General features: G+C 49.1%; 1 protein-coding gene across 2 annotated transcripts; it reads right to left on the minus strand.

Annotated features, from left to right (window-relative positions):
• Positions 1–255: 255 nt before the first annotated feature.
• ADNP2 (ADNP homeobox 2) lies at positions 256–27,872 on the minus strand. Of its 2 annotated transcripts, none has more exons than XM_044242762.1 (4): positions 27,850–27,872; positions 21,738–21,859; positions 9,337–9,426; positions 256–4,907 (listed from the first exon to the last, which is right to left on the minus strand). In XM_044242762.1, exons 2-4 carry the CDS (start codon positions 21,843–21,845, stop codon positions 1,680–1,682), a joined length of 3,426 nt encoding a protein of 1,141 aa, XP_044098697.1. In that variant the 5' UTR covers positions 21,846–21,859; positions 27,850–27,872; the 3' UTR covers positions 256–1,679. The 2 variants fall into 2 exon arrangements, with proteins under 2 accessions (XP_044098697.1, XP_044098696.1); XM_044242761.1 differs by lacking the exon at positions 27,850–27,872 and adding an exon at positions 25,813–26,118.

The raw sequence follows: 27,872 nt of genomic DNA on the forward strand, positions 1-27,872 counted from the left end.
CCCGGCGCAGCCTCGACACAGCCACGCTCGTGGCTCCCCGACATCCGCTTCGACCGCTGGAGGCCAACATTACAGAAGCATCAAGAATCTCTAGCCACGTCTCTTGTGGGGACAGAGGTGGCTCACTGGCCCTTTTGGGTTATGCTTTCACAGTAACAAGTAATGTTTTTAGCAAATAAATGTGGTGTCCTTTTCCACATTCAGATTGCTCTGGAGTCACAGTGAAGTACCTGTTGAAAGAATTAAACGGTTCTGTTTGCAGTGATATAACAAATTTTAATTCAAAATAGACACTCTGAAACAATAGGTTAAAAAAAAAATAAACTTCGACAAGCTCTTCTGGATTTACAACAGAGCACACCAACAATCACAGACCAGTTTCACAACTGCCTCAAAAATGCACATTATAGCAATCACATGCAAGTATTCTATGTTTTAAAATCCACATGGTGACATCATCTTATTTCCCAGAGACCGTCACATCCTCTGAGTATGCTGGACAGGTGCCTCTGCCGGGTGTGACCAGGAACAGGACTTAAGGTCTACGCCGGCTGGTTCTGGGCCTTTCAGTTATTGTGTGTGGGGAGGGAAAGGCCGGCGGCTTAACTGCACAAAGGGCAGCAACACCGTGGAGACCCTTAACGATGCCACATCCCGTCAAGCCAGACCCCTGGGCTCCAGGAAAGCCCATTTCTCCAGAACAAATGTGTTTACCTCTAGGAAACGGTCACAAGATTTAATATACCAACACGGAGACAGCCCTCCCTCTACTCATTTCGCTTTGTCCCCCGAAAACCTATGTCTGCATTTCAGTCAGTAACACACTCAGGGGTAAAATTTGATTCCTGAGTAACGTGGTCCTTCCCTCCACTGCTTTTGTCAACTTCCCGGTCAGGAGGAGCGTGTGTTCAGCATTTATGCTAAAGGCACTAAAAATTTATTGTCTTACTTTTGAATGGAAAAATGACTTATCACCATATAAAAAGGGGGAGAAGTCTACACCAAAAAGCATTTCTGCACCCACCGAATTGCTTTATTTGTAAAATTACTCTTATGAGCTAAATAGCGGGCTTCAGATTCGGCACAATCTTAACAAAGGAAACATTTGGTTTTCTAGGATTTATAACAAAACGACAGCTGCTAGGACAACCCTGAAGAAGTGTAAATCATCATCATCACCTCGGAGCTGGCCAGTACCTCGCGAAGAAGCAACCAGCGTCAGTTACTGCGTCTCAGGGAAGCCCACGCATCAGCGGGTGTGAACTCGCTTCTCAGCACGGACGCTCGCCACTGGCCGCCGCGCGTGAAGCTCACGGAGGCAGCTCCAGGCGGTTCCTCAAGTCCCTTCAACGGAGACAGACACAGATTTCCGCTCTCATCTACCACACTGACACTACTGGGAAACAAGACGTGCATGAAAGATCCAAGGATTTAATTTACATGACGGGGAAGAACTAAAAATCCTTGTTACAAAATCAAACTGCAGGAAACAACAAATCTGAAAGAACTATTGGCTTCTCTTACGCAGAAGTCTTTCCGAGCACCTGAAATAAATCTACAGAGCAGCATAAAGCACTGAAGTTGATTAGTTTGACATACAGTGAAGAAAATAACATTTTCAATCTCGATTGAGAAAAACCACTAATTATCTAGTACTTTAGATTGCCTAATTTGTTTTTTTACAGGTTTTGTGGCTCATACTCAAAGTTCAACCTGTGTTTAACATTTTTAAGTTCAGACATATCAAAGCCTAAAAGTACAGAAGGCTTGTGATTTTTTATTGCTTTCATGCAAATGTATCTTCTTTTTCCAAAAAATGAAGCCACGTCGATTTTCCACACCCACAAGAGTGAAGAAAGAAGTTCGATTTCCTTTTTACTAGGATACGGTCTCTTGTGGAAATAGTCTCTAAGAAACTGCTTTTTTTCTTCATATGAACGGTCTTCGTATTTCTTAGGGTTTAAAGCTAAAATCTGGAGCGCGTCCTCACTAACGAGCGGCCCCTCTGTCCTCACCTCACTCCTCTGTCTTTTCAAAGGCACCGCACTCGCCACCTTCTCGGGGGCCGGGGCCGCGTCGCTGCTGAGGACGAGAGGTCGCTCCTCCGCCCCCCTCTGCTCTTCCGCCCCAGAGTGGCCGTCGGGCAGCTTTCTCTTCACGGAGAAACTGGAGTCGTGGACCACCTCGCCGTTGACTAAGAGCACTTGGCTGTTCTCGATGAAGCTGGGCTGGACCTGCAGGTCCGAGCTGCTGTCCTTCGGGGCGCTCCGGCAGCGCAGCAGGTGGATGGCGATGGCGGCCAGGGTCATGTTGCCGGTGTAGACCCCACAGCAGTGGATGCACTTGAACGCCGGAGACTTCAGGATGGTGTGGACCGTTGGTGTGATGTGGTGCCTCTCCTTCAAGTGCAATTCATACGCCTCGGTCGTCACCAAGGTGCCAAAGCAAAAGGGACAAGTCAGCGCTTGTTTGCCGGAGCTCCCGGCGGCGGCCTCCGTCTGGGGCCTCACTTTGATATACACGGGCACAAGGGACTTGGAGTGTATCCCAGCCAGCACGGCCAAGTAGACTTCCCGCTCCCCAAGCTCTTCCTTCGGCAATATGGTAATGAAATCAAGATGGGGGAACATCAGGTTGCCGTTAGCGTCGAGATCCAGCTGGAAACCTCGGTTGCTGTAATCCACAGGTAGCTTCTTCTTCCCTCGGTGCACAGTCCGACTGTGCTCAGAAAGGCCTTTGATGTCATGGAAAGTGCAGGGACAGAATAAGCAGCCCAGGCCATGCATTAGCAAGTGATGGATGAGCTCCTCCTCGGACACCAGGCATTTACAAGAGAGACACCGGACCGTCTTCTCTCTCATCCACTTTAAAAACGGGGCACACGCAGCCAGCTTTTCGGGCTCCAGTTTCTCCACAGCCCTGGACTCGCTGTGCTTGTGGGCCACCTCCATGTGAACCTGGTAGACGTTGGAAGGGAAGAGCTCGTTGCAAACCGGACAGGTTTTCCACTGCTTCGCCTGTTTGAGCGCCTGGCTCGCTTCTGCCGCCGACGGAGAGGCCTGAACGAACATACTCTGGGTGGCGCTGACCACCACCGGAGGAGACGGCATGCCGGCCATGGAGCTGGCCATCTGGGCAGCCGTGCCCGACTGCAGGAGCTGGAGGGGCACCTGGGGCGGGGGGACAGCGGCAACGCCTCCCGGAGGCACAGGCAAAGTGACAGACACGGGGGCAAGCGTGTACGTGGGAATCCCATTCACCTGTTTCCCCGTAGGAATGAGCTGTCTGAGGATAGAGCCCGACGTGAGGAACGTGGTGTTCTGAGAAGCGCCTGGTCTCACCGGCTGGTTTGCAGGCAGAATGCTGCTGCCCACAGACTGGTTAAGCTGCAGGACCCCAGGTCTCACCGGCGGGCCCACAGGGAGCACACCGGACACGACCGGCTGACTAAGCTGAAGAACCCCAGAACGGACACCCGGGCTCACAGGCAGAACACCGGACGAGACTGTCTGGTTGGGAGAAAGGAGCCCAGGAGGGACCACCTGGCCTGCGGGCAGCACCCTCAGCGGGACCGTCTGGCCGGGAGCGGGAACCCGTGACGGGACCGTCAGCCCAGCGGGGAGAACCCCCGAGGGGGCCGTCTGGCCAATGGGGAGAACCCCCGACTGGACCACCTGGCCAGCAGGAAGAACCCCAGAAGTGGCCGTCTGTCCCGAAGGGATCACTCCAGCAGGGGTCATCTGGCCTGCAGGAAGGACCCCCGATGGGACCGTCCGGCTCACGGAAATCACTCCTGGGGACACGGCCTGAAGAACGCCGGGGGTGACAGACGGATTGACAGGGAGGACGCCAGGCCCGGCAGGCCTGCTGACGGAAAGAACTCCAGGCCCAACAGGCTGGCTCAGGGGTAAAGCCCCGGGGCGGATGGTCGGGTTTACGGGGAGGACGCCAGCTCCAACACGCTTACCGACAGGCCCCACTGGCTGACTCAAGGGCAACACAGGAGGGTTTGCTGACTGCGGAAGCGGGACTCCACGAGAAAGAAAGACGGGCTGCGGGGCGGAGGGAGGCAGAGGACTGGAGACCAGAGTCACGCGGGACTGAGCCGCGGCAGGCGGAGAATGGGTGAGGCTTGCAGACGTGCCCACGGCCACCGTCACTGGCGGGACCGGGCCCTGCACGGGCTGGACCACGGGCTGGCTCTGGCTGCTCGGAGGCAAGGAGAGACGGAAGCAAGGGGATGCGGCCGCGAGGCCCGGAGCACTGCTGTTTGGCGGCACAGCCAAAGGGGCCGCTGGTTTGGGAGCGATGTGCATTTGCTTCAGAAGTCCAGGCTTCTTAATGTGCTCGGAAATCACAGATCTAAGCTTATTCTCCAAATCCCTGTGTGTGTCCGCTGTCAAGATATGATACATCAAAGCGTCCTGGCTGCTGGCCTTGGCGCTGCACTTTTTACAATAATACTTGTCAGACGGGGGCACCTTCTCGGCAGCAAGGCTGTCCTCAGCTTTCGGCTGCTCGCCCGTTTCCTCAGTCCGCAGGCCGAAGTAGGAGCTAATTAAGTAGTGGAAGTGAGCCACCAGCACGTGCTTCTTCATGCTGTAGTACAAGGTGTTCGAAAAGTTACATTTTAAACACGTAAAACTTATCACATCACTCCTCGAAGATTTCGTCTCCCCTAAAATATTCACTGTGTAGTTCTGGACTTTCCGGACAGGTGCGTGGAACATTCTGAAGTGCCGTCCCACGGTTTTGGGTTGAGAGGAGAACACGCAGCTCGGGCAGGGGATCACCAGCTCCTGGTCGATGTCATCCTCGTGGCACCGATGTAAGTGGGTCTTGAACGAGGCGAGCACTTTCGTGGAGTATTTACAAAGGCTGCAGCAGTACGGCTTCGTGCGGTATCTCTGTTTAAACAAAAAAGACAGTCAAGCAGACGTCAATAAACAAGTCAGGTCCTACACCCTCCAGAGGTCAAGGCCTAGGGCTCTTCTTCACTGACCGTGCTGTGTAACACGACACGATCACCCCTCCGGGAAGCGTGCTTCTGTGAAACCGGGGCAAGCTCGCTCTCCAAGGACCAGAGAGGAAACTCCACCTCTACGCCAACTCCTTGGTGTTGCCATCGTGACCCCAAAACTCCCACAGACGACACGCCAACCTAGGAGCGTGGCTCTGTGCCAATAAAGCCACAGACACGAATTCCATTTTCACGGAGTTTTCACGTCACAAAACTATTCACGTCTTTCTTCTCGAGCATCTAAAAATGCACCCGGCTGCCGACCGTACACACAGGACCTGGCCCCCCGAGCCTGGCTCCGGACCCTTTCCATGCCGTCTCCTGAGCCACAGTCTCGTCATCCCAGGACAAGAAATTCACTCAGTTCTCCGGGAGAGAAAGTTCATTTCTCCCCTTCTCATCCCATTTCCCACAGTTCCAATGTTGTTTTTACTCCGAACTCTAAAACCTTTGGAATTCACCTGCAAATAACCTAACATGCCAATGGTTAAACCTGTCATTACCTTTACTTCCCTCATTCCCAGAGAAGGTAAGAGCCAACCACATGCAGGTGTCCAGTAAACTACGTAACGAGTGGGAAGGGAACAGGGCTGTACCTAAGGCACCACAACAGTCCTGAGGGAGTTCCAGGCTGGAACACAGACCAGGAAGGCCGAAGTCCTCTCTAGGGCAAACGGGGGAATTCCACAAGCTTGGATATGAGGACACACGTCTGGACAAGAGCCGGCCAGCTAAGAAATGGGAAGTTAAACAGCCAAACATTTGCAGGTTTGTGAAGGTTTGAGAGTCACAAAGTCTTTGGTCTCGAGGCTCCAGACCCTAGAGCTGGTGAACCACAGAACGCCTGGCTCTGGCTTGATGGAGCAGAAAGGGAAGAGCTGGGCCCACGGAACGCTTCACCTCAGGTCCCGCCGTCGGTGGGGAGAAAGACCTCCTGCGACACCGCTGCTGGCGAGCACAGCGGCTCTCCGCCCCGGCCTAAGCCTGTGCTTCAAGGCCCTGCCAAGTGGACCTCGGCGGTTTCTGTCACTCTCTTTGCTATTCATGCGGGTTTCCCTCTTGCCACAAGTCAAGAAATCACCCAAACGTGTTCAAACAACATGGAATTACCACTTTATTCCAGCATTTCTCATAGGGTCTAGAATAAACCTACGGTAACAGCTGATGCTAGACCACGAACTAAAAAAAACAATAACCCATATTTCACTGTTTCTAAAAGACCTTTTTTCCATATTTTTCCAGTATCTTACTATCTCAGAAATCTGAATCCACTTTACAACTAATACTTCAGTGTCACCAGAGTAACACAGCTTAAATCAAGTATCGCTTTAGCTTTATTAGAAGTTCGTTAGAAAATGGTGTCTCAGAACATGGTCAATAATTTAGTAGTAACGTATGGTAGCAGACAGTAATTAAACTTATCGTGGACAGCACTGAGAAATGAAAGAGTTCGTGAATCACAGCTGTATATCTGAAACTAATACAACACTGTATGTCAACTATACTTGAATTACGCATTTTTAAGGGTTATTTATTATTCAAGTTATCTCAACACCCAAGGTGAGGCCCAAATTTACACCCCAGAATGAAGAGCAGCTCCACCAGCCCGGCCAGCCAGGCCCCCATGATACCTTTTTCTAAATGGTGTGTTTTACACTCAATGAAATACTAGAGTGAAAAACCAGTTAGTCAATGAAAATGACACTCAATGAAAGAGCCAACAGAAATTACTAACAGGTGTATGTTACTGTTAACGCTGAACAGATCTTTGGGTGAGGGAAAGATGCTTCAAATATGAAAACATAAACATGATCTACACAAGAAAAAAATCGATAAACTGGGCCTTATCTAAGAAAGCTTCTACTCTGTGAAAGACATTGTTTAAAAAATAAACAGACAAGCCACCAGCTAGGAGACCGTATCTGCAAACGTCACACCTAATCAAGTATCCAGATACATGTAGGCAGGGTCAAGTCTCAACACGAAAAAATAACCCGATTTTTAGCAAATGGGCCAACGATCTGAACCTTTACCGAAGAGGGCCTCTAGAGGCCAATAAACAGGAAAAGATGCTCAACATCCTTAGTCACCAGGGAAACGGACACCAGAGAAGGGGCCACTACACACCTACTAAAATGGAAACGAAGCGGGTGAACCCGTAAGCACCGCAACCCAGCAGAACCGAGTCCAGCCGGGCCCTGGAGGCAGAGTAACCAGGCCTCCCTCATCACTGCGGGAAAAGCAGAACGGTAAAGCCGCTCTGGAAAACAGCTGGCAGTCTGTTCTGAAGGTAAACGTGTACTTATTTACCACAGGCCTTCCAGCACACTCAAGCCCAGGCACTCACCGACGAGCAGTGACAGCCTGTACTCCCCTAAGAGCGCGCTGGGAAAGCTCGGGGATGAGCGATGGCTCGGGAGCGGGGCGATGCGGGCAACCGAGGAAGCACAGCCCGCGGCGGACCGGCAGGGCGAGGAGGACCGGGTGCTGCCAGCAGTCCTGCCCCAGACGCAGCGCCGGCCCCTGCCCGCCTGTCCGGCCACTTCCTCAGGTCCGCACTAACAGAGCTCCACAACCGGGGACAACCTCAGCAGGTCTCTGTCCCCAGAACCCAAACGTCTAACAAACGTCTGTTCTCTTGAGCCCCGAAGGCCCTCCCCGCCGCACGATCCCCGCACTTCAGCCTGCGGCGCTTCCGCCGCCCAGGAACAGCGGGGAAGTGAGGCACGGTCTCCGCCACACCGGGCAGCGGTGCTTTTCCTGAGCACAGCACCCAGTCAACAAATTCAGCCTCTACCGTTTCAAACGGTTATGCCTGCGCCCTCTTCACCCCAACAAAAACAACCTCCTTAAGCGAACTACCTGACCTGTACCATCTGCTCAGGCGCGCAGAAAGCTTCACCTGGTTTGTAGCAGGTGCTCCAGAGGTGCTTCTTGGTGAAAAGCTTATAATCGTAAATTATACTGCGTTTTACTTTACAGGATCTTCTGAGAATTCAGAAGAGAAACATCAGCGAGACATGAAAGATTTAAGAAGTCAAGGTCTTCAAAGCAAGGCGTAACAGAGCAGCCATGTGCTGCGTCAAGCAGAACCACCGAATCCGTGGTTTCGAGACGTCCTGTGTCTGACGGTAGAGGGGGCAGTGCTGGGGCAAGGAGCACAGGGGACCAACAGGCGGGACACGACACAAAGGCAGGAAAGTGGAACTCCGGAGGGCAGCTGGCGATAGAAATGTGAAAGGGGCTCCTGGGGGGCTCAGTTGGTTAAGGGTCTGCATTGGGCTCAGGTCATGATCCCAGGGATGGAGCCCGGTGTCCGCCTGTCTGCTCAGCGGGAAGCCTGCTTCCTCCCTCTGCCCCTCCCCTGCTTATGTTCCCTCTCTCACTCTGTCAAATAAATATATAAAATCTTTTTTTTTTTTTAAGTGTTTTTAAAGAAAACGGTGACAGAAGAATGACTGACTAGTAACAGGAAAAATGTTTTTAAAGCCAAAAGTTCCACGGCCAACAGAGCTTGAACAAATGGAGGGGAGGGGGAGACGGGCAGCGTGGTGGAGACTGGACAGTTATGTCAAATCTGGGACGTGCTGAGCTTGATACTGAAGGGGCTCATGTTACGGCGGCTGGGTGGTAGGAAAGGTTTTCTAGAAGAAAACACTTTAATAAGGAGAATTTAGCTTCAATCTGCTCAGGTTTGAAGTCTCAAATTATTATAAATTGTGTTCCTCATCTCGAAGAGCCATTCTTTTTTTTTAAAGATTTTATTTGAAAGGGAGAGAGCGAGCGAGCACATGTGCACATGAGAAGGGGGAGGGGCAGAGGGAGAAGCAGCGGACTCCCCACTGAGCAGGGAGCCTGATGCGGGGCTCGATCCCAGGACCCGGAGACCATGACCTGAGCTTAAGGCAGATGCTTCACTGGCTGAGCCCCCCAGGCGCCCCACCAGAGATCCGCATTTTGAATGAGCTTTCCGAAACCAGGATGAACCTTCAGCGCATATGACACGGCAATCCCTTTTACTCAGAACAGTTAAGAATCCAAGGCCCTTCTTACATGAGTGGCATCTTATGATCAAGGACAAACAGTAGTTTCACTCCGTCACATTATTAACTTTATACACAGAAAACTCTCAAAGTAACAACTTTATACTATAAAGCGTTTAACTTTGTTTTTCTTTCTCCTTCCCTGAATGTTTGCATGACAAGCCTCCCCCACATTCATCAGTGACCCCAGTGTGCGTGATGCTCTTCAGACCTGGAGTGACATGTAACCCCAACTTCTGAGGAAATATAAAAATCAAATACAAAAATACGTACCACTTTCTTTCCAGAAGGTTCCCAAAGAGAAATATCTCCCCATGATGTGTTAAAAAAGTACTTCTCTCCTGGATCAAAGCCTTTAAGGTCCTTTTTAAAAACGGAGAAAAAGAGAGATCATTAAGCAATTTCAGAAGGTGATATTTAATAACCTGAAGGGGTCACTTAGCACCTATGAAACCTGCGTGGGAAACTGAAATGACGACACAGCCCGGGAGCAGACTGTGGTGGAGCACCCAAAAAGCAAGAGAAAGGAGGAAAAGGCTGAAACAACCCAATTAAAAATTCAAGTTTTAAATTATAGTTAAATATTACAGTTTTATAAGAAATAGGAGAGATTTCCCACCCATAATTTTTATTTACTTATTTATTTTTAAAAGATTTTATATATTTGACAGAGAGAGCCACGGCAAGAGCGGGCACACAAGCAGGAGGAGTGGGCAAGGAGAAGCAGGCTTCCCAGTGGGCAGGGAGCCCGATGCAGGGCTTGAACCCAGGACCCCGGGACCTTGACTTGAGCCGAAGGTAGATCCTTAAGGACTGAGCCACCCGGGTACCCCTCCCAACAAGAATTTGTAAAAGAGCAAAGCCGCAAGCGTGAACGCCGTCTTCTATCCGTGGTGACCACGCGGGAAGATCTGCCAGCGAGGGTATGAAGCGGGTGCTCCCGGTGTGTGCCCGACCGAGGACACCTGAAGTCCACACAGCGGAGGACGGCGTGGACAAGGGTGTGGCTAACACAACAGAAAGGGGGTGAGAAGGGAGGGGTGTTGGACACCGAGAACCGAACAACCAGATGCAACGGGGTTCAGCTGAACCCTGGGTTAGACACACCAAGTGTAAGACCCCTGGCGGAAACTGGAGACACGAACATGGACTGGGTGTTAGAGAAGAAGGACGAACATTTAATGGACAGAGAAAGATGACAGTAACTGAAAGGCAGTAAGAAAGCATGACCGATGAGCTGTGGAGACGCACACACGCCCACGCGCAAGACGCTGCTGAACAACAAGATGCTAATAGCGGTCATCTCAGAACAGCAGGAACGTGGCTTTTTAAATTTTATTTTCTAAAGGAATGACTACCTGTATTTTCTAACTTTCACAGTTTATACTGCTGTTTAAAGATTTATAATATAAAAAGGAATTAGTTAAGCCAGATAATAATACAACAATTGCTTTCAAATATACCTACGCTAATACACTGCTTACCAAGTCAATTCAGAACCAGAGAAAAGTACAATTACAAGGACTTAATTTGCAAATAACGTATTCTGAGGTTCGTAACACATATAGAAATAAAATGCATGGTAACAATGACACAAAGGCTGGAATAGGAAACAAAAGCCTAGTATTGTAAGGTTTTCTTTTTAATTTTATTTTTTAAGTAATCTCTACACCCCACATTAGGCCCAAACTCAAAACCCCAAGATCAAGAGTCGCACGCTCCACCAACCAAGCCAGCCAGGCGCCCCTTGGAAGGGTCTTGTGCGTGAAGCAGTATATTAGAAAGGCAAACAAAAGCAGATAGCTAATAAGTTAAAAATGGTGTTAAAATGGAATCATAAAAAATATTCAATATTTTTAGGTAGTTTTTAAGTAGAGAAAGAATAAAAAAAAAGAAACAGAAAAGACAAGTAAAAACAAATAGCAAGATGGGAGATTTAAACCCAACCATATCAATAGCCATTAATTACTAGTAAGGAACAGGAGCTGGAAACTCCTAAAAGCCAGAGAAGAAATATTTAGGGCTTTGCCAGCCGTTCAGGCTCTCACACAACTCAAAGCCACCAGCATGCAGAAAAGCAGCCATAAACACGAACAAGCATGGCTACATTCCAAGAAAGTTTATTTACAAAATAGACAGCAAGCCAGGTTTGGCCACAACCAGTCCGCCTACCCCTGGTCTAAACATTCAAATTAAGAGGCACAGGCTAGCAGACTGGGCAAACAAAAACAAGGTCCAATTACATGCTGCCTACAAAACTCTCACTTCAAATACAAAGACAGGTGAACGGTAAAAAGACAGAGATGTGTCATGCTATCCCTAATCAAAAGAAGGCTGGAGGAATTACATTACCACCACACAAAGTAGATTTCAGGGGTAAAAAAAGAATATTAACGTGGACAGAAATTCACTTCCTAATGGTAACAGTGTCAATTCATTAGCAGAACAAAACAATCCAAACATGTATGCACTTTAGAAAGAGAAAGTACATGAGGCAAAAACTGAACTGAAAAGAGAAAAGTCAAATTTAAATTTATAGTTGGAGACGTCAACACAGCCTCTTCTTTCAGTGAGTGGCAGAACGTGCACAAGAATCAGGAAGGGCAGAAAGGACCAAACACAGTCAACCAACCTGACCCACCACCGACAGACTCTGCACCCAGGAAGAGCAAATACACAGGAAATACGAAGACGGAGCTTTTAAGTCCCAATAAATTTACAAGGACTAAATACGGTCTCTAACTAAAGCAAAATTGAACAGAAATCTGTAACAAAAGCTATCTAGAAAATTCCCAAATCCTAGAAATGAAACAACATACTTCTAATCCCTGGATCAAAGAAGAAATCAGGAGCAAAATCAGACAGTATTTCAAAACTGAATGAAAGTGGAAACATAGGAAATAAAATCGGTGGGACAATTCTAAAGCAAAGCGTAAGTACTGAGAAAACGAAGACCTAAAAAACAAGATCACTACAGCTCCTACAGAAAAGGCAATAATATGAACTTTATGCCAATAAAATCTACAGCTTAAGTTGAAATGGTTAAATTCCTCAAAAGACAAACTAACAAAGCCCCAAAATAATTAGGTAACATGATAGCCAATATCTAGTCAAGAAACTGAATTCATTCTTCAAATCCTCCCGCAAAGTAAGCCACGTGGGTGGCTCAGTCAGTTAAGTGTCTGACTCTCTATCTCCGCTCAGGTCAAGATCTCAGGGTCATGAGATCAAGTCCCCGCATGGGACTCCATGCTCAGCGGGGAATCTGCTTGAGATTCATGCGCTCTCTCACTCTCTGCCCCTCCCAGACCTCCTACCCCAGCCTTGCTCATGTTCTCCCTACATACATAAAACATAAAACTAAAAAACAAAAGCAAACCCTTCCCACAAAGCAAGTAAGAAACATTATCGGGGCGCCTGGGTGGTTCAGCCATTTAAGCGGCTGCCTTTGGCTCAGGTCATGATCCCAGGGTCCTGGGATCGAGCCCTGCATCAGGCTCCCTGCTCAGTGGGGAGCCTGCTTCTCCCTCTGCTGCTGCTCCACTTGCTTATATTCTGCCAAATAAATAAATAAAATCTTTAAAAAAAAAAAAAGAAGAAGAAGAAGAACAAACATTATCAATTTACGAACTTCCATAAAATAAAGAGGAAGAAGCAACTCCCAGTTCGTTCCACGAGGCCAGAATGACCCTGACACCAAACCTAGACGAAGAGATTACAAAAAATTAAAACTTCAGACTACATCACTCAAGAATATAGATGCGAAGATCCCTAATGGAAATTGTACAAATCAATCCAACATATAAAAAGAACCAAGTAGGACTTCTCCCAGAGATACAGACTGGTTTAAGAGTTTATTTTTTAAAAAAGAAAATCAAACCACGTTGCACTGTATTAGACTTAAGAAAGACAATTACCCTGATACAGAAAAATCACTTTCCCAAAATTCAACATCCAGTCATAATTTCTGCTCTCAGCAAGGTAGGAATAAGGGACTTGCTCAATCTGAAAAAAGCGATCTGCAGAGAACACACAGCTGGCAATCACACCGTATGGTAACATAATGAACACTCTGCTACTGTAATACAGCTTTTTTCCAAAACAATTTTTAAAGATTCTATTTATTTATTTGACAGAGAGAGAGCACAAGTAGGCAGAGAGGCGGAGAGAGAGGGAGAAGCAGGCTCCCCGCTGAGCAGAGAGCCCGAAGTGGGGCTCGATCCCAGGACCCTGAGATCATGACCTAAGCCGAAGGCAGACACTTAACCAAGCCACCCAGGCGCCCCGTTATTTCAAAATTTTTTAGAAAACCAATTCCAGGGGCGCCTGGGTGGCTCAGCAGGTTGAGCCTCTGTCTTCAGCTCGGATCGTGATCTCAGGGTCCTGGGATCGAGCTCCACATCGGGCTCCCTGCTCGTCGGGGGGCCTGCTTCCCTCTCTCTCTCTGCCTGCCTCTCTGCCTACCTGTAATCTCTGTCTGTCAAATAAATAAACGAAATTTTAAAAAAAGAAAAGAAAAGAAAAGAGAAAACCAATTCCACAAATGGTAAGGGTACAACTGAAACCCTTACACAGTACTGACAGGAGTTCAGAATCATACATCAGCCATTTCCTATAAAACTAAACAGAGGTTCACAAAAATTCTTTTATAAGGAGTAACTTACTCATAATAACCAAAAACTGGGAACAGCCAAGGTGTCCACCATCAGAACAAAGGACCAATAAACTAATCCATGTAACAGAATACTGTAACCACAGAGCACATAAATTTCCACTTACATAAAACTGTAAAACAGGCAAATCTAATTCATAGTACAAAATTTCACAACAGTGGTAGCCAGTGGGGTGGGGACAAGGACTGACAAAACAGGGCTTGAGGAAAACTTTCCAAAGCAATGGCTATCTTTTCATTTTTAAGATTTATTTGTTTACTTGACAGAGAGTGAGAGAACACAAGCAGGAGGGAGAAGGAGAAGCAGACTCCCCCCCCCCCCGAGCAGGGAGCCCAATGTGGGGCTCGACCCCAGGACTCTGGGATCACGACCCAAGACAAAGGTAGACGCTCAACCCAATGAGCCACCCAGGTGCCTAAGAACTGTCCTGTATCTCTGTGGGAGACTTGTATTACTGGAGGACACGCACATCAAAAATCATCATTTGGAGAAACTTAAGTGCATTTCACAGCATATAAATGTCTTTCCCCCGGGTCACCTGGGTGGCTCTGTGGGTTAAGCCTCTGCCTCCCGCTCAGGTCATGATCTCAGGGTCCCGGGATCGAGCCCCGCATCGGGCTCTCTGCTCAGGAGGGAGCCTGCGTTCTCCCCTCTCTGCCTGCCTCTCTGCCTACTTATGATCTCTCTCTCTCTCTCTGTCAAATAAATAAAGAGAGAAAGAAAATCTTTTTTAAAAAGTCAAGAGGTTCTGCCGGAAGGGCGTGGCAGTGACCCCGAGGGTTAGGGTGGTTGCGTGGTCAGCGACTCTGTCCCCAGAGGCGGGGACACCAGTGCCCTGGCACAGGCCACCTTTCCCAGCAGTTCCCCTACAGAGGAGCAGCGGTCCAGGGTCGCAGAGTCGGACAGAACCACCGGTCAGAGACCCTTAAGGAGGAAGAGCCGCGGGCGGAAACAGAGTAAGCCCCCAGGGTGGGTTCTGCGACCACGGCCAGCCCCACTCACAGGAGGGACGTGCCTGAGGCCGCCGGCGCTGGGGTGACGAGCAGAGAGGAGGGAGGTGTGGAAGTTACCGCCAGCTTCACAAGGAAAACTCTGGAAGTCCTGCACTGTGGACTGGCACCGTCCCCGGCGAACAAGCCGACCCAGAAGGCATGACCGACCCGCAGAAAGATGCTAGACGCAGACCTCACTATAAACTGATTTTAGGTTCTGGCGATACCTTAGACTACTTCAATGGTTATGAAGATTTAAAAAATAAGAAAGTCAGATTTGCTGGGCATGCTAAATAAACAGAGGCTACCAGAACTTTCTCTCCAACTTTTACAATATTCCTGGTTTCACGGGACAATGACGGACAAACCTGGTGGCCACGACCCCAAGACTCTGGAAGCAACCGCAGCAAATGCAAAAGGCTTGGGGGGACTGTCGGGAGAGAGGGTTTGGGAGGACCTGGAAGAAACTTACTGGGAACCACGCGGATCACTTCATTCACCTCATCTATGATCTTGTCGTGGCTCCTGACACAGGCTAACCTACTAATCCATGTCAGAAGAATTTAACAACATTAGGAAAAATGTTGCTGGTCTTTCACCAAAGCCAATGACTCTTCTTGGCCCTGTTATTCAAAGTACAGGCTGAGTTCACCAAATTGGATTTGAGGCTGAAGACTTCAGAAGAAGAGAAGAACCTTGGTATATTCATAGTTAAAAACAGGAAAGACTGCGTTAAAGCAACAGACAATTCAGAGCCGCTGAAACCCATCAAGAGACGGCATCGCAGATGCGAGGGAACCTGACGCAAGGACCCGCACGTGGGAGCTCCTGAGGTTCCAGGGACAGCACGGTCTTCCGCAGCAGACACAGCAGTGGCGCATCCCTCCACTTCCTGTAAGTGGCCATGACATCAGCAACGTGGGCATTTCTTCAGGAAAAGGAACTAAGCCTGTTGCAGCAGTTGCAAGAACCGGGGAAAAAGGCAGCTACAAATGGAGAACGATGAACTCCTGAGTTACCTGAAGAAGAGTGAAAACTGACGAGGGCTGGCACTCAACAGCAGACAATTTGGGGTAAGGTTAAGTTTTCTTCTCTCCCTCTCAGTGAGGTTTAAGAGACTTCAATACACAGCGGAATGCAAGCTCAGAGGACCTTCCCAGACAACGGGGCTCTTCTGTGGTGAGTTTCAGGCAGGAAATCAAGTCTACCTCCTCTTAATCTCACTTACACACTTGGAACCTTGGGATTCTTCCGGGATAGCTCTGCGGTGAACGGTCTAAATGGCTTCCCCCGTCTTCATCTGGGTAGGCATCCCCCGGCTACCCACGGCGCAGTGATCTACTGATCTTAAAAAGTGGTAACTGTCTTTAAGAAAATAAAGTACACGCCTGGGTGGCTCAGTCATTAAGTGTCTGCCTTTGGCTCAGGTCAGGATCCCAGGCTCCTGGAATCGAGGCCCGCATCAGGCTCCCTGCTCGGCGGGAAGCCTGCTTCTCCTTCTACCCCTCCCACCCCCCACCCTGCTTGTGTTCCCTCTCTTACTATGCCTCTGTCACTCACTCTCTGTCAAAGAAATAAATAAAATCTTAAAAAAAAAAAAAAAAAAGAACTGTTTAATGTTTGCAATTGGGTAAAAAAGAAAAATAAGTGAAATATGCCAGACACAAAAAAAATTCCACTTACACGAAACATGTACAGTAGGCAAACCCACAGAGCGAGGGAAGATTACAGGTTACCAAGGGCGGGCGTAGAGAGGATGCAGAGTTACTGTCTCATGCTCAGAGGTGATGAAAATGTTGGAAACACAGTGGACCCTTAAACAACACAGGTTTGAACTGCACAGGTCCACTTAAACACAGATTTCTTTTTTTTCTCCAAAAAAAAAAAATTACTAAAAATGCATTTTCTCTTATTGTTTTTTTCTCTTATGATTTCTTAACATTTTCTTTTCTCTAGCTTACTTTATTTTAAGAACATAGTACATAATACATATACTTTTGTTAACTACTGATGCTGTCAGTAGGATTCTGCGCAACAGTGGACTATTAGTAGGTAAGTTTGGGGGGAGTCAAAAGTTATACCCAGATTTGACTGTGCAAAGGAAGGGGGGGTCGGTGCCCCAACCCACCATGATATTCAGGGTCAACTGCAAATAGAGCAGACAGTTGCAAAACAGTGTGAATATTATTAATGCTAATGAACTGTGTACTTAAAAATGGGAAAGATGACAAATTATTTATTATATATTTTATCATAATAAAAATTATCTTTCAATATGCTTGGAACATTTAAGAGAAAAAAGAGTGCAAAATATTTCATTACTTACTTTATACTGACTGCATACTGAAATATTTTTAATGTATGAGGTTAAATGAACTAAATTATTAAATATTTTTAAGAATCTGGAGGTGCCTGGCTGGCTCAGTCACTTTAGCATCTGCCTTTGGCTGCGCTCGTGATCCTTGGGGTGTGGGTTCGGGGGTCCGCTTATCCCTCTCCCTCTGCCCCTCCCCGGCTCGCTGGTCCTCGCTCTCAAACCAGCTCTCTCCCAGACGCACGCACATCCGCACACACCCTCTCAAACAAATAAAGTCTTAAAACAAAACAAAACAGCCTGAGAAGGTCTTAGAAGAGGGCTTCTCCAGAGGCACCAGACTAGTGAAGCCACATAGAGCCCTGTGCTCAGAAAGGCCAGTGCTGGGGTTTAACGCTCCCTTGTCACCATATTGAAACTGTTAATAATTTTAAGTGTGAATTTGTATTTTAGAAAAGTAGTCTGATAGGACAGTGGGCCACAGGTCAGAGCCTGGAGCTTCAGCTCACACATGGTCCTACCTCCAGTGCTCCTGGGAAAGACTCTGCCCCGGCTCTCCATCTCCATTCACCCCAACCTCTCTCTCTGCCCTCATCCTGAAACCCCTCCCTCTCCCCTGCACCCCTTGCCACGGTAACCAAGCTGTCCCACTCCATCACCACCTCCACTGGAAGCCGAGCACAGACTGAGGGAGAGAAGAGGGCAAGGTGGGGACCTCGAACCCTGTGCGGATCCAGGTACCACCACCACAGCACAGGTACCACAGGTACCAAGAGCACCCCAGCACAGAGGTGCTGTCCCTTGGGACTCCCCACATGCTGTGGGTTGGGATGGGACAACAGGCCTGGGGGCCAGCCCAGGTCCACATTTTCACTGTGCACAGTGCCCTACAAATTCCATAGCCAGCCCCTACTTGAACTGGTCAAATGTTAGCTTTCCAAAAAATCACTCTAATGAGTAAGCAGGGTTTAAATCTACTTCTACAAAAGAAGATAAGGTTCTTGCAAGAGTCTGTCTTCCCAAAAGTTCAATTTTTTTCTCAGACAGGCCTTCAAAAAGAACTCTATAGCCTAAAATTTGAGGCTGTAACTCTGGGGACAGAGAGAGTCCCGGACACTTTGGAAACTGGAGAAGGCAGAGTGACACCCGGCTGGAATCTGACTCGCTGGGTGAGGAAGTGGACAGGACCACAGACAGGCGTTCCCTCAGCTCCTTCAGGCTCCAGGGAAGGCTCCAGAGGCCTTGGGTTTCCAGTAAATTCCCTTTTGCTTAAGTTGGTCTAGTGTCGGTTTCTGTTGCTTGAAACCAAGAAATTCTAAGTACTATGGGGGACCAAGAATAAATGCATCTGACGTGGGAAAGAATTCCCAATATGAGATTCATGAAAAGACCAAACAAAGCTAGTCGAGTATCTCAGTTTACTCTCCCACTTAAAAAATCTAGAAAGACACACAACAATGTTAACAATGGGTATTTTGGGTAACGGCTTACAAATGAGTCTTTCTGTATCTATGTTTCTGCATATATTTTCTAATTTTCCTAAACTGAACTTCACCACTGCTTGAATTTTAAACAATTTTATCAAATACAGAACTATAGATTTTAAAAAAAACTTTTCCCCCAAAAGAATCAGTAACATTTAACCCAATAGTTAAACTAACTTAATAGTTGCAAACCATTCAAATCTCTCAATTTTCCGTTGAGAAGTACGTACGTATCTGTGTCAGCACAGCCCAAGCAAATAAATCTTGAACAAATTCAGATGAAGAGACACATTCTTAGGCTGACTAAGGAAGCGGAAGTTAGTGAGGAATACTGCTCTATACAGAGTCAAAAACAAAGGCTCCCAGGATGAAAACTTTCAGTTATTACTAATGTTTTATCTAAGAATAAAAAAAACTAATTTTGGAACAGAATTCCATTTAAAAAGTCAATTCACCTTCAAGGAGATGAAGGAAAGCGAGATGACAACTGAAGGCCATGCCTGATCCTAGACTGGGTCCCTCCCAGACAGGGGAAGCTGTAAAGGACCAGACAAGATAAAAATACTGGCTCACTTCAGCTGATAACCATTCTGAGGTCATGTGAGACCATCCTTACTCTTTGAAAACACACACTTGAAGTATCTCTCTCTCTCACACACACACACAGAGTGAAAAAATGTTACAGCAAACAGAATAAAATACGAATGATTGATTAATCTTGTTAAAGGGTAATGTGTTCCTGAAATCACTCAGCCTGGTTGGATGAGGGTTAACCAACTGGGTTGTGGTTTTAAATTCCATGTTCCTGGAATACCCTTTCTAATTCTTTCTACCGGGTAAACCTACCCATTCTTTAAAAACAAACAAAACACGGTTCAAATCTCGTCTCCCTAAAGGCTACTCTAGGGGTGCCTGGGTGGCTCTGATGGTTGGGTCATGATCTCTAGGTCCTGAGAGCGAGCCCCGTGTCATCTCAATCCCACTGCGGAGGTGGGGGCATCCCCAGCTCAGAGGGGAGTCTGCTTCTCCGTCTCCCTCTGCCTCTCCCCCTACTTGAGCTCTGTCTCTGTATCTCTCTCAAATGTATAAATTTTTTTTTTAAAACCTTCAGAAAAAAAAAAAAAAAAGGCTACTCTAGCTTCCCCAGCTAGAAGTGATCTTTCCCCATTTCTCACTAGTATTGAGTTTGTCTCTCAGCTCCTGCTAAACTGTCATCTCTCTAACAGGGGAGAGGATCCTAGTACCCTAATTCTCTATATTCCTTCACTGTAATAAGGACACCGGCCCAAAGATAAACTGATTTGTCTAAAAGTACATAATCAGCTAAGAGCCAAGATTAAGATAAAAGGCATCTCTTTATTCCCCCCGCCCCGTGACCCATGAACATTCTCCGTCCGTCTACTGAAGGGCAGCACGATCCCTTCAGGGGTCATTTTTGGAGCATCCACCACACACCAGGCAGCACTGCAGGGGGCTCCCATATATTACCACTTGAAATAGCCTCTATCTACATACATACACTTGGGTTCTTAGCTTATTTATATATATTCTCTACAAATACTACTTAAATACCTGCACTTACTGTAAGAAAATGATTTATAAGAAAGTTGTAAGAAATGATTTATTTATAAGGTCATTCAGATGACCTAATATGTATTTCTCAGATAAATCTGGTCTTCATTCACAGTTTCTGAAAATGCTTCAAAGCCATAAAGGTGCAGTGGAGGTCTTGTTATTCATGACGGTGACTTGTAGATCCCACCCAAGAGCGCAAGTGGTTCCCAGGAGGACCAATCACGTGATGAGAGGGCTGGAACCTTCAGGCCTACCCCAACTCCTGGGGAGGTACGGGGGACTGCAGGCTGGATCCGTGAATGACTTAATCAACCTTGACTATGTAAGGAAAGCTCCATAAGAATTTTATTCCCCACTTTGGAGAACTCCCACACATGGGAAACCAGGACTCCTCTTGTCGTGTCAGAACTGGGTCCAGGAACTTTCCAAGAGTTAGCTCTTACTGATGGACTATGTCTATACCCACCTGCCCAATCTTATCTCCAAATAACTACCTTGCTTTCATTCTCATGCATCAACTGTGACTTCTAAACAGAGATGCAAAGAACTCTGTGGCTCTTTTGCTTCAAGACTGTTCCTGAGCAGGAGTGCCTACCAAGAGCTTCCACTCTGGGATCTCCCCACCCTTTTATTTGCAAAGGACTTTCAGTAACAGTCTGTTATTAAAAGTTGGGTTTCTACTTTTGTTCATTCAAAGCTTACCTGTTTAAAAATATATATATATTTAATACAAATATTAAAATATTGATATACATATATATATTAGATATCTATGTGCCAGACCACAGCTCTGATCACAGGTAATACAGTGGATTAACAAAACAAAGAGGTCCTTGTCTTCTTACATTGGGGGGGGGGTTTGGAGACAGAAAATAAATAATGTGAGGTACTATGAGAGCTTTGAAGCAAAACAGAGTAGTTAAGACAGCAGAGAACGGAGAAGGCAGCACTTCAGAAGGAAGAGCTCTCTGAGGCGGCAGTGTCTGATATTTGAAAATTGAGAAACTGAACCTTCCCAGGCCAATACTATGAACTGAACTGTTCACAAGTCTAAAAAAAAATTCCAAAGCAGACATGGTCCTAAACATGTATAGAATCACCAATGGCTTTAAACATGCACACCACGCCTTACTTAACAATCTCTGACTCTTTACTATAGATGCCAGCCATATATTCTCAAGTTATAAGAAGGGGAAAAAATTCTGAGAACACAACTTATCAGAGTATGTGAGTGTGACCTTAATTTTAAACTTCTGTTAAAACTGCATGTATTAAGTTCACAAGTAGTCACACCACATGTGCACCCCCACTGGGTAACTACTCCCAACAACCCGGGGGTCACGTTAGGGTCTTCTTTTGACAAAATAACAAATAATACAACACATCCCCTTTGAAGAACAAAAACAAATCTATCTGATAAATAAGAACTATAAAAAGACCCACGTAAAGGTAACTTTGAAAATCTGAGCAGCTTCACATAGCTCACTTTAAGTCAGAAAGACACAACTACAAACTATTGTGCTCTCATGCCGTCATCTGAAACACCAGCCATGCGCAGCGCGAGGAGCGCGCCCAGTTCCCATCTCACCTCCCCGAGGAGTCAGGGTCTTCTCCCCGCCCACCCGCGCACTCTTACCTTCAGCAACTCCTTGCAGCTGTCAAGCCCAATATCCACAAGGATGCCTTTCACCTTTTTTCGTACCTTCCTGATGTTGTCAAGATTTTCCACAGGAATCTGAAACATTTTTGAATTTTTTCCTGAAAAAAAAAGAAAAAAGAAAACAAAATTGAGTACCTACACTGACATCTAAATATTTAGCTGAGCCGGTAAAACACGAAGAACAGAGTAATTTTCAGGGCGCCGAGGTGGCCCAGTCAGTTGGGCGTCTGACTTTTTTCCGGCTCAGGTCATGATCTTGGGGCCAGGAGATCAAGTCCACCACACTCCACACTCCACATGGGGTCTGCTTGAGACTCTCTCTCCCTCTCCCTCTGCCCCTCCCCACTTCCCACTCGCCCTCAAATAAATAAATCTTAAAAAAAAAAAAGAGAGAGAGAACAGAGTAATTTCCAACAAATTATGCTAGGGCAACTATATATCAACATGCCAAAGAATGCAGTTAGACTCTTTCCTTCCATCACACACAAAAAATAACTCAAAATGGATCATACACCTCTCTACATAAGAGCTTAAACTTTTAATCTCTCAAAAGGAAACAGACATAAATCTTCATGACCTTGGATTTGGCAATGGACCCTTAGATAAGAACCAGAAATCACTAACAACTAAAGAAAAAGAGAACTGGAGTTCACCAAAATAAAAACTTGACATTTTTATTTATTGACTTGAGGGAGAGAGTGCAGAGAAAGCAAGCGCGCACACACATGAGCAGGGGGAGCAGCAGCAGGAGAGGGAGAAGCAGGAGCCAGATGCGGGGCTCAATCCCAGGACCCTGGGGGATCGTGACCTGAATTGAAGGCAGACACTTAACCAACTGAGCCACCCAGGCACCTCCAATAAAATACTTTTATACTTCAAAGGAAATCATCAAAAAAGCAAAAAGAGAACCCACAAAATGGGAGGAAACACGTGCAAATCTCATTTTTAATAAGGAACTAATACCTAGAATATATAAAGAAAAGAACTCTTGTAACTCAATAATTAAAAGACAAATAACCCAACAAGAAGACAAATAACCCACCTTAAGCAAATTCCCGCAACCCAAACATAGGACAATTCGGGCATCAAATAAATGACAGGAACAGACTACAACCTGTGGCACGGAGTTTTCCAAACACAATGCCCCAGTACCTCCCACCTCACATGCTCTTTTAAAAAGAACAGAATAGGGACGTGATCTCCAAGCACCTCCTAAAAATTACTTAATAATAACCAAAGGAAAGGGGAGCCTGGGTGGCTCAGTCAGTTAAGCACCCAACTCACGATCTGGGTTCTGGTTCTATCTCCAGGCCATGAGATCGAGCCTAGAGTCATGCTCCACATGCACCACTGTCCAGAACAGACAAATTTACAAAGACAGAAAGTAGAATACTAGTTGCCTAGGGCTGTGGAGGAATGAAGGGGATGGCTAAGGGGAACAGGATTTCTTTTTGAAACAATCACAATGTTCTAAAAGTCAACTGTGAATCTACTAAACACCAGTGAACCATATACTTTAAATAGGTGAATTGTATGGTATGTAAATTACATCTCCAAAAAGCTGTTTTTAAAATATCTAAAAAGGCATAAAATTAAACTAAACCCTGTGGTACTTGACCAGAATGGGAGGTACAGGGGTGACCTGTTTTTAATACATACATATACAGAAACACAGTTGTGAATGTGCGGGGATGTATCCCACAGCTCTGTTCATTAAGAGAAGCACTTACACCACCCTGGGCACCGAGTTGCTTCAGATTCTCTTTCCCTCCCCCCCTCTGTCCCTCCCCACCCACCCTCTAAATAAATAAATAAATAATCGAAGAAAAAGTAATTCACAGAAGTCTGGTAGACCTCTTAGCCCAAATTAATAGACACTCTACAAAATAACGAGCCTGTAGTATTCCAGGGTCCAGACCATACAGGGCAGCACTATTCATAACAGCCAAACATGGAAACAATGCAAATGTCCTTCGGATGGTAAATGGGTACACAAACACGGTAAACCCACACAAACGAACGCTACTTGGCACGAAGAACGGAGTGATGTGGAGTGATGCACACCACAGCATGAATGACCCTCAAACCATTATGCTCTGCCAAAGAAACCAGATGCAGCAGCTCTCACCTCGGACTCGGTGTATGTGAGATGCTCAGGAGAGGCAACTAGGCAGACACAGAAGCTAGGTTAGCAGCTGGCTGGGAGTGGACACGGGTTTTCTGGAGTGTGCCAGAAATGTCCTATCATTAGACTGTGGTGATGGCTACACAACTCTACGTGAACTACACACTTTTAAAAAAGATCATGGAAGGAACACTAAGGAACTACTTCCCACTGGAAGAGACTAAAATAAATACCATGTGCAATTTTAAGTTCGCTCTTTCACCAGAAGTGTTACTGGAGCCCTGGCAAAACTTCAGTGGGACCTGAGGATTTGATGACGACAACGTACTGATTTCCTGACTCTGATAACTGCCCTCTTGATATGCGGGTGAACGCTCTTATCGTTGGAAACAGACAATATTTGGGGTAATGTGGCATCTTGTTCGGCAAGTTACTTTCAGATGTTTCAGGGGGAAAGTTCTTCCCATTATATTTGCAATTTCTATGAATCTGCAACTATTTCAAAGTTTTTTAACGTGTAAGCTATCAAAGCTACAAAACAGTCAAATCAGATTAAAGAACACCAGATTAAAGTAACGAATGCCAACCTTTTATTATCAGAATGATAACTTGTAAAGACTGATCATCACTGGCAGTGAAACTAAGTAGAAAAATCCTAATTTCTACATGCGTAGAGAGCAGTTTAGCCCTATCTCCCCAGATTTTCAATGACAACATCTGTGAGTCAGCACTTCCATTTCTGCAGCCTCTTGTGGCCCCTCCTCCCCCGGCATATACCTGGTGCCCCTCCCAGTTTAGGCTGCTTGCATGGCACCGTGTTCCAATAATCTATTTATGTATCTAGTTCTATTAGACTTAACCCTTGTAGGGTAGGAATCGTGTTTTCTTTGCACATCTGGGACCCATCACAGAGTGTCATATATAGCAAGTGTTCACAACAAGGGAACAAAAGAGATAAAATAAAACAGAGTAGAAACTGTAAGACATGCAGAAAGTGATGGGGCGCCTGGGTGGCTCAGTCATTAAGCGTCTGCCTTCGGCTCAGGTCATGATCCCACGGTCCTGGGACCGAGCCCCACATCTGGCTCTCTGCTCCGCGGGAAGCCTGCTTCTCCCTCTCCCACTCACCCTGCTTGTGTTTCCTCTCTCATTGTGTCTCTCTCTGTCAAATAAATAATATTTTTTTAAAAAGTGCTAAAAGGTTCAGAAAGGCTACGGGACCATTAGAGTTGGAGCCCGAAACAGTCTAGGCAAACAGATAAGCATCAAAAAATTACTGAGGTAGGGGCGCCTGGGTGGCTCAGTGGGTTAAGCCGCTGCTCAGGTCATGATCTCAGGGTCCTGGGATCGAGTCCCGCATCGGGCTCTGCTCAGCAGGGAGCTTGCTTCCCTCTCTCTCTCTCTCTGCCTGCCTCTCTGTCTACTTGTGATTTCTCTGTCAAATAAATACATAAAATCTTTAAAAAAAAAAAATTACTGAGGTAAAAGAAAAGTCTCCCTGTATTGGGCCAAAAGTAAGCAAAACCATAAAAGGTAGACTGGAATCAACGGGGCGGGACTGGGGGGAGGAAGGGTCAACAGGTGAGAGAGAGGAGTTCCCAGCGAGTACAAAGGAAACACAGAATTTCTGCGAAGGTCATTTGGAATGAGTTTTCCAGATCTCATTATCTGTGTGTAAAGTAGATCTTGGGCTCAGTAAAAGAAAAGACTGAAGGACCATTTAGCATGTTGTAACTGAAGAGTATCAAACCCTAGTAAATAAAGTAAAAAATTAATAAAGTTACTAAAAATGAAATGCACCGAATTGGGTTCTGGCCTTCAAAAGCCCCAGCTAGGGGGCCCTGGGTGCTCAGTGGGTTGGGCCTCTGACTCGACCTCAGATCAGGTCTTGACACAGGGTCACGAGTTCAAGCCCCGAAGCCTCACCTAACAGAGGAGAGGCCAAGAACCTCATGAGGGCGTTCCCAAGGTCACCCTCAAGCTCGCACTGCTTCTCCGCCCGAGGAAGCCTCGGGAAGGGTTCCTGCCGGCCGCCTTCCACTCCACTCGGCCCGACTTGCTCTCCTCTCCCCCCGCAGCCCCGTGACCCTCTCTGCGCTCTGGGTTCTTCTTCCCCAGGGGGCGGTTACACAGAAGCGTCCAAGGTCGCGACCGTCACCCTCCTGCTCCGCAACAAGGGGCTGCACCGCGGCTTGCAGAGCGCCACGGCGGCACAGGCGGAGCCGCGCTCTGGGGACCGCGACCTGAGCGGCCGGGCACGCGGGGCCTGGGGCACGCGCAAGGCTGCGGTCCGGGGCGGGCTGCGGGTCGAGGCCGGCTCCCGGGGCTGACGCAGGCTGCCCGGCTCCCGGGAGGGCACTGACGGGCGCCGTCCGCGGCGGGGCAAGCGGCCCGGAGCTCCTTGTCCGGGGCTTGGGACCGCGCCGAGGCAAGGTCGGCCTTCCTAGGCCGGAGAGCGGGACCGTCCTGGTCTCGGGCGTGACCACGCGCTCGTCCTCGCCGCTGTCCCCGCGACCCGCACGCGCCGCGGCAGGCGAGCCTCCCGCGCTCGGGCACCGCAGACGGCCGCGGCCGCCCTCGCCCGGCAGCCTCGGTTCGCAGCCCGTCGGCCGCGGCCGCGCGAGGACGACCCCGCGGGCCCGCGCCAGGCACGGCGCCGCACTCTGCAAAGGCCCGCACGGCGCGGGCTCGGGTGGGCGCCACAGCTCCGGGCTCCCGCGACACCGGAGCCGCCCCCGGGGCTCCCGCGCGCCGACGCCGCGTCACGCTGTCGGCAGGAAAGGGTCGCGACGGCCCTTCCCGGGGTCTCGTCCGCCCCACGGCGTCCGAGCCGCGCACCCTCCGGCAGGTCACAGAGCGGCCCGGCGGTGCCCAAGAGCGCTCCGACCCCGGCCTCGGGGAACGCCCCGACCCAGGCCCGCCGCTCGGCGGCTGAAGAACACCCAGCGCTCGCGGCGTCGACGCGCGTCCCGGACCTTCCCCCGACACGCGCCTCGGGCCTGTCGCGTGCGGCAGCGGCGCGGACACGCGTGACAGGCAGCGCGGAGGGGCCGCCCGCACGACGCGCGCCGCACACCGGGGTACAAGGCGCCCGGGCCCTCCCGCAGCTCCTGCCCCGAGTCCGCCTTCGCGGCCGGCCCACCGCTGACCCGACGCGGCTCTGGTCACACAGCCCGACAGGTGCCCGGGGTCCCGTCCGGCCCTTCCGCGCGCGGGGAGACCGCCGGCCCCAACCCAGCGACGCGCGTCGGTCCGCCGGGCCGCTCCGGGCGGTGACGCGCAGCCCCGACCTCCGACCCGGGAGCGCCGGCGCTTCCACAGCCCGAGGCGCAGCCCCAACGCCGCCCCCCGCGCCCCCGCGCCCCGCTGACAGCGCACCGCTCGCGCCCCGAGAAAGCCCTCAGACGGCCGCCCGGGGAGCGGCGCGCCCCGCCGACCCGCAGCGCCGCCGTGACGCTCCGGAACAGCCGCGTCGGGGGCGGCCGGCGGCGCCCGGCGAGAAGTTGGCCGGCGTCGGCGTGAGCACACCCCCCGGGCCCGCGCGCGCCGCCCTGCCCGGCCCTGCCCGGCCCTGCCCCGGCCCGCGCCCCACCGGAGCCCCGCGCCCCACCGGAGCCCCGCGCCCGGCGTCGGCGGCCACTCCCGGCTGCTCCCCGCACAGGCTCCGGGGGCCCCGCCGCGGGGAGACGCGCCCGGGGGCCGCCCCGGCCGCCGCCCCTCCCCGCGCGGCCCGCCCCTCGCCCCCCGCCCCGGCGACCACCCCCGACGCCCACGTGACGCGGACGGTGACGGGCGCCGGCCGGGCCGCCAACCCCGCGCCCGGAGAGCGTCGCGGGCTTCGTGAGGCGGCCGCGGGCCGCGGGCTGTGGGCGGGGCGGGGCGGGGCCGCCGTCGGGACTCCGCGGGCCTGGGCCGGGCAGGGCCGGGGGCGTCGCCGCGGGACGGGGCCGGGGTCGTACCTACCGCTGGGCGCCCGGAGCGCCGCC

Source organism: Neovison vison, chromosome 3 (assembly GCF_020171115.1).
Source record: "Neovison vison isolate M4711 chromosome 3, ASM_NN_V1, whole genome shotgun sequence".
Taxonomy (NCBI): Eukaryota; Metazoa; Chordata; class Mammalia; order Carnivora; family Mustelidae; genus Neogale; species Neogale vison.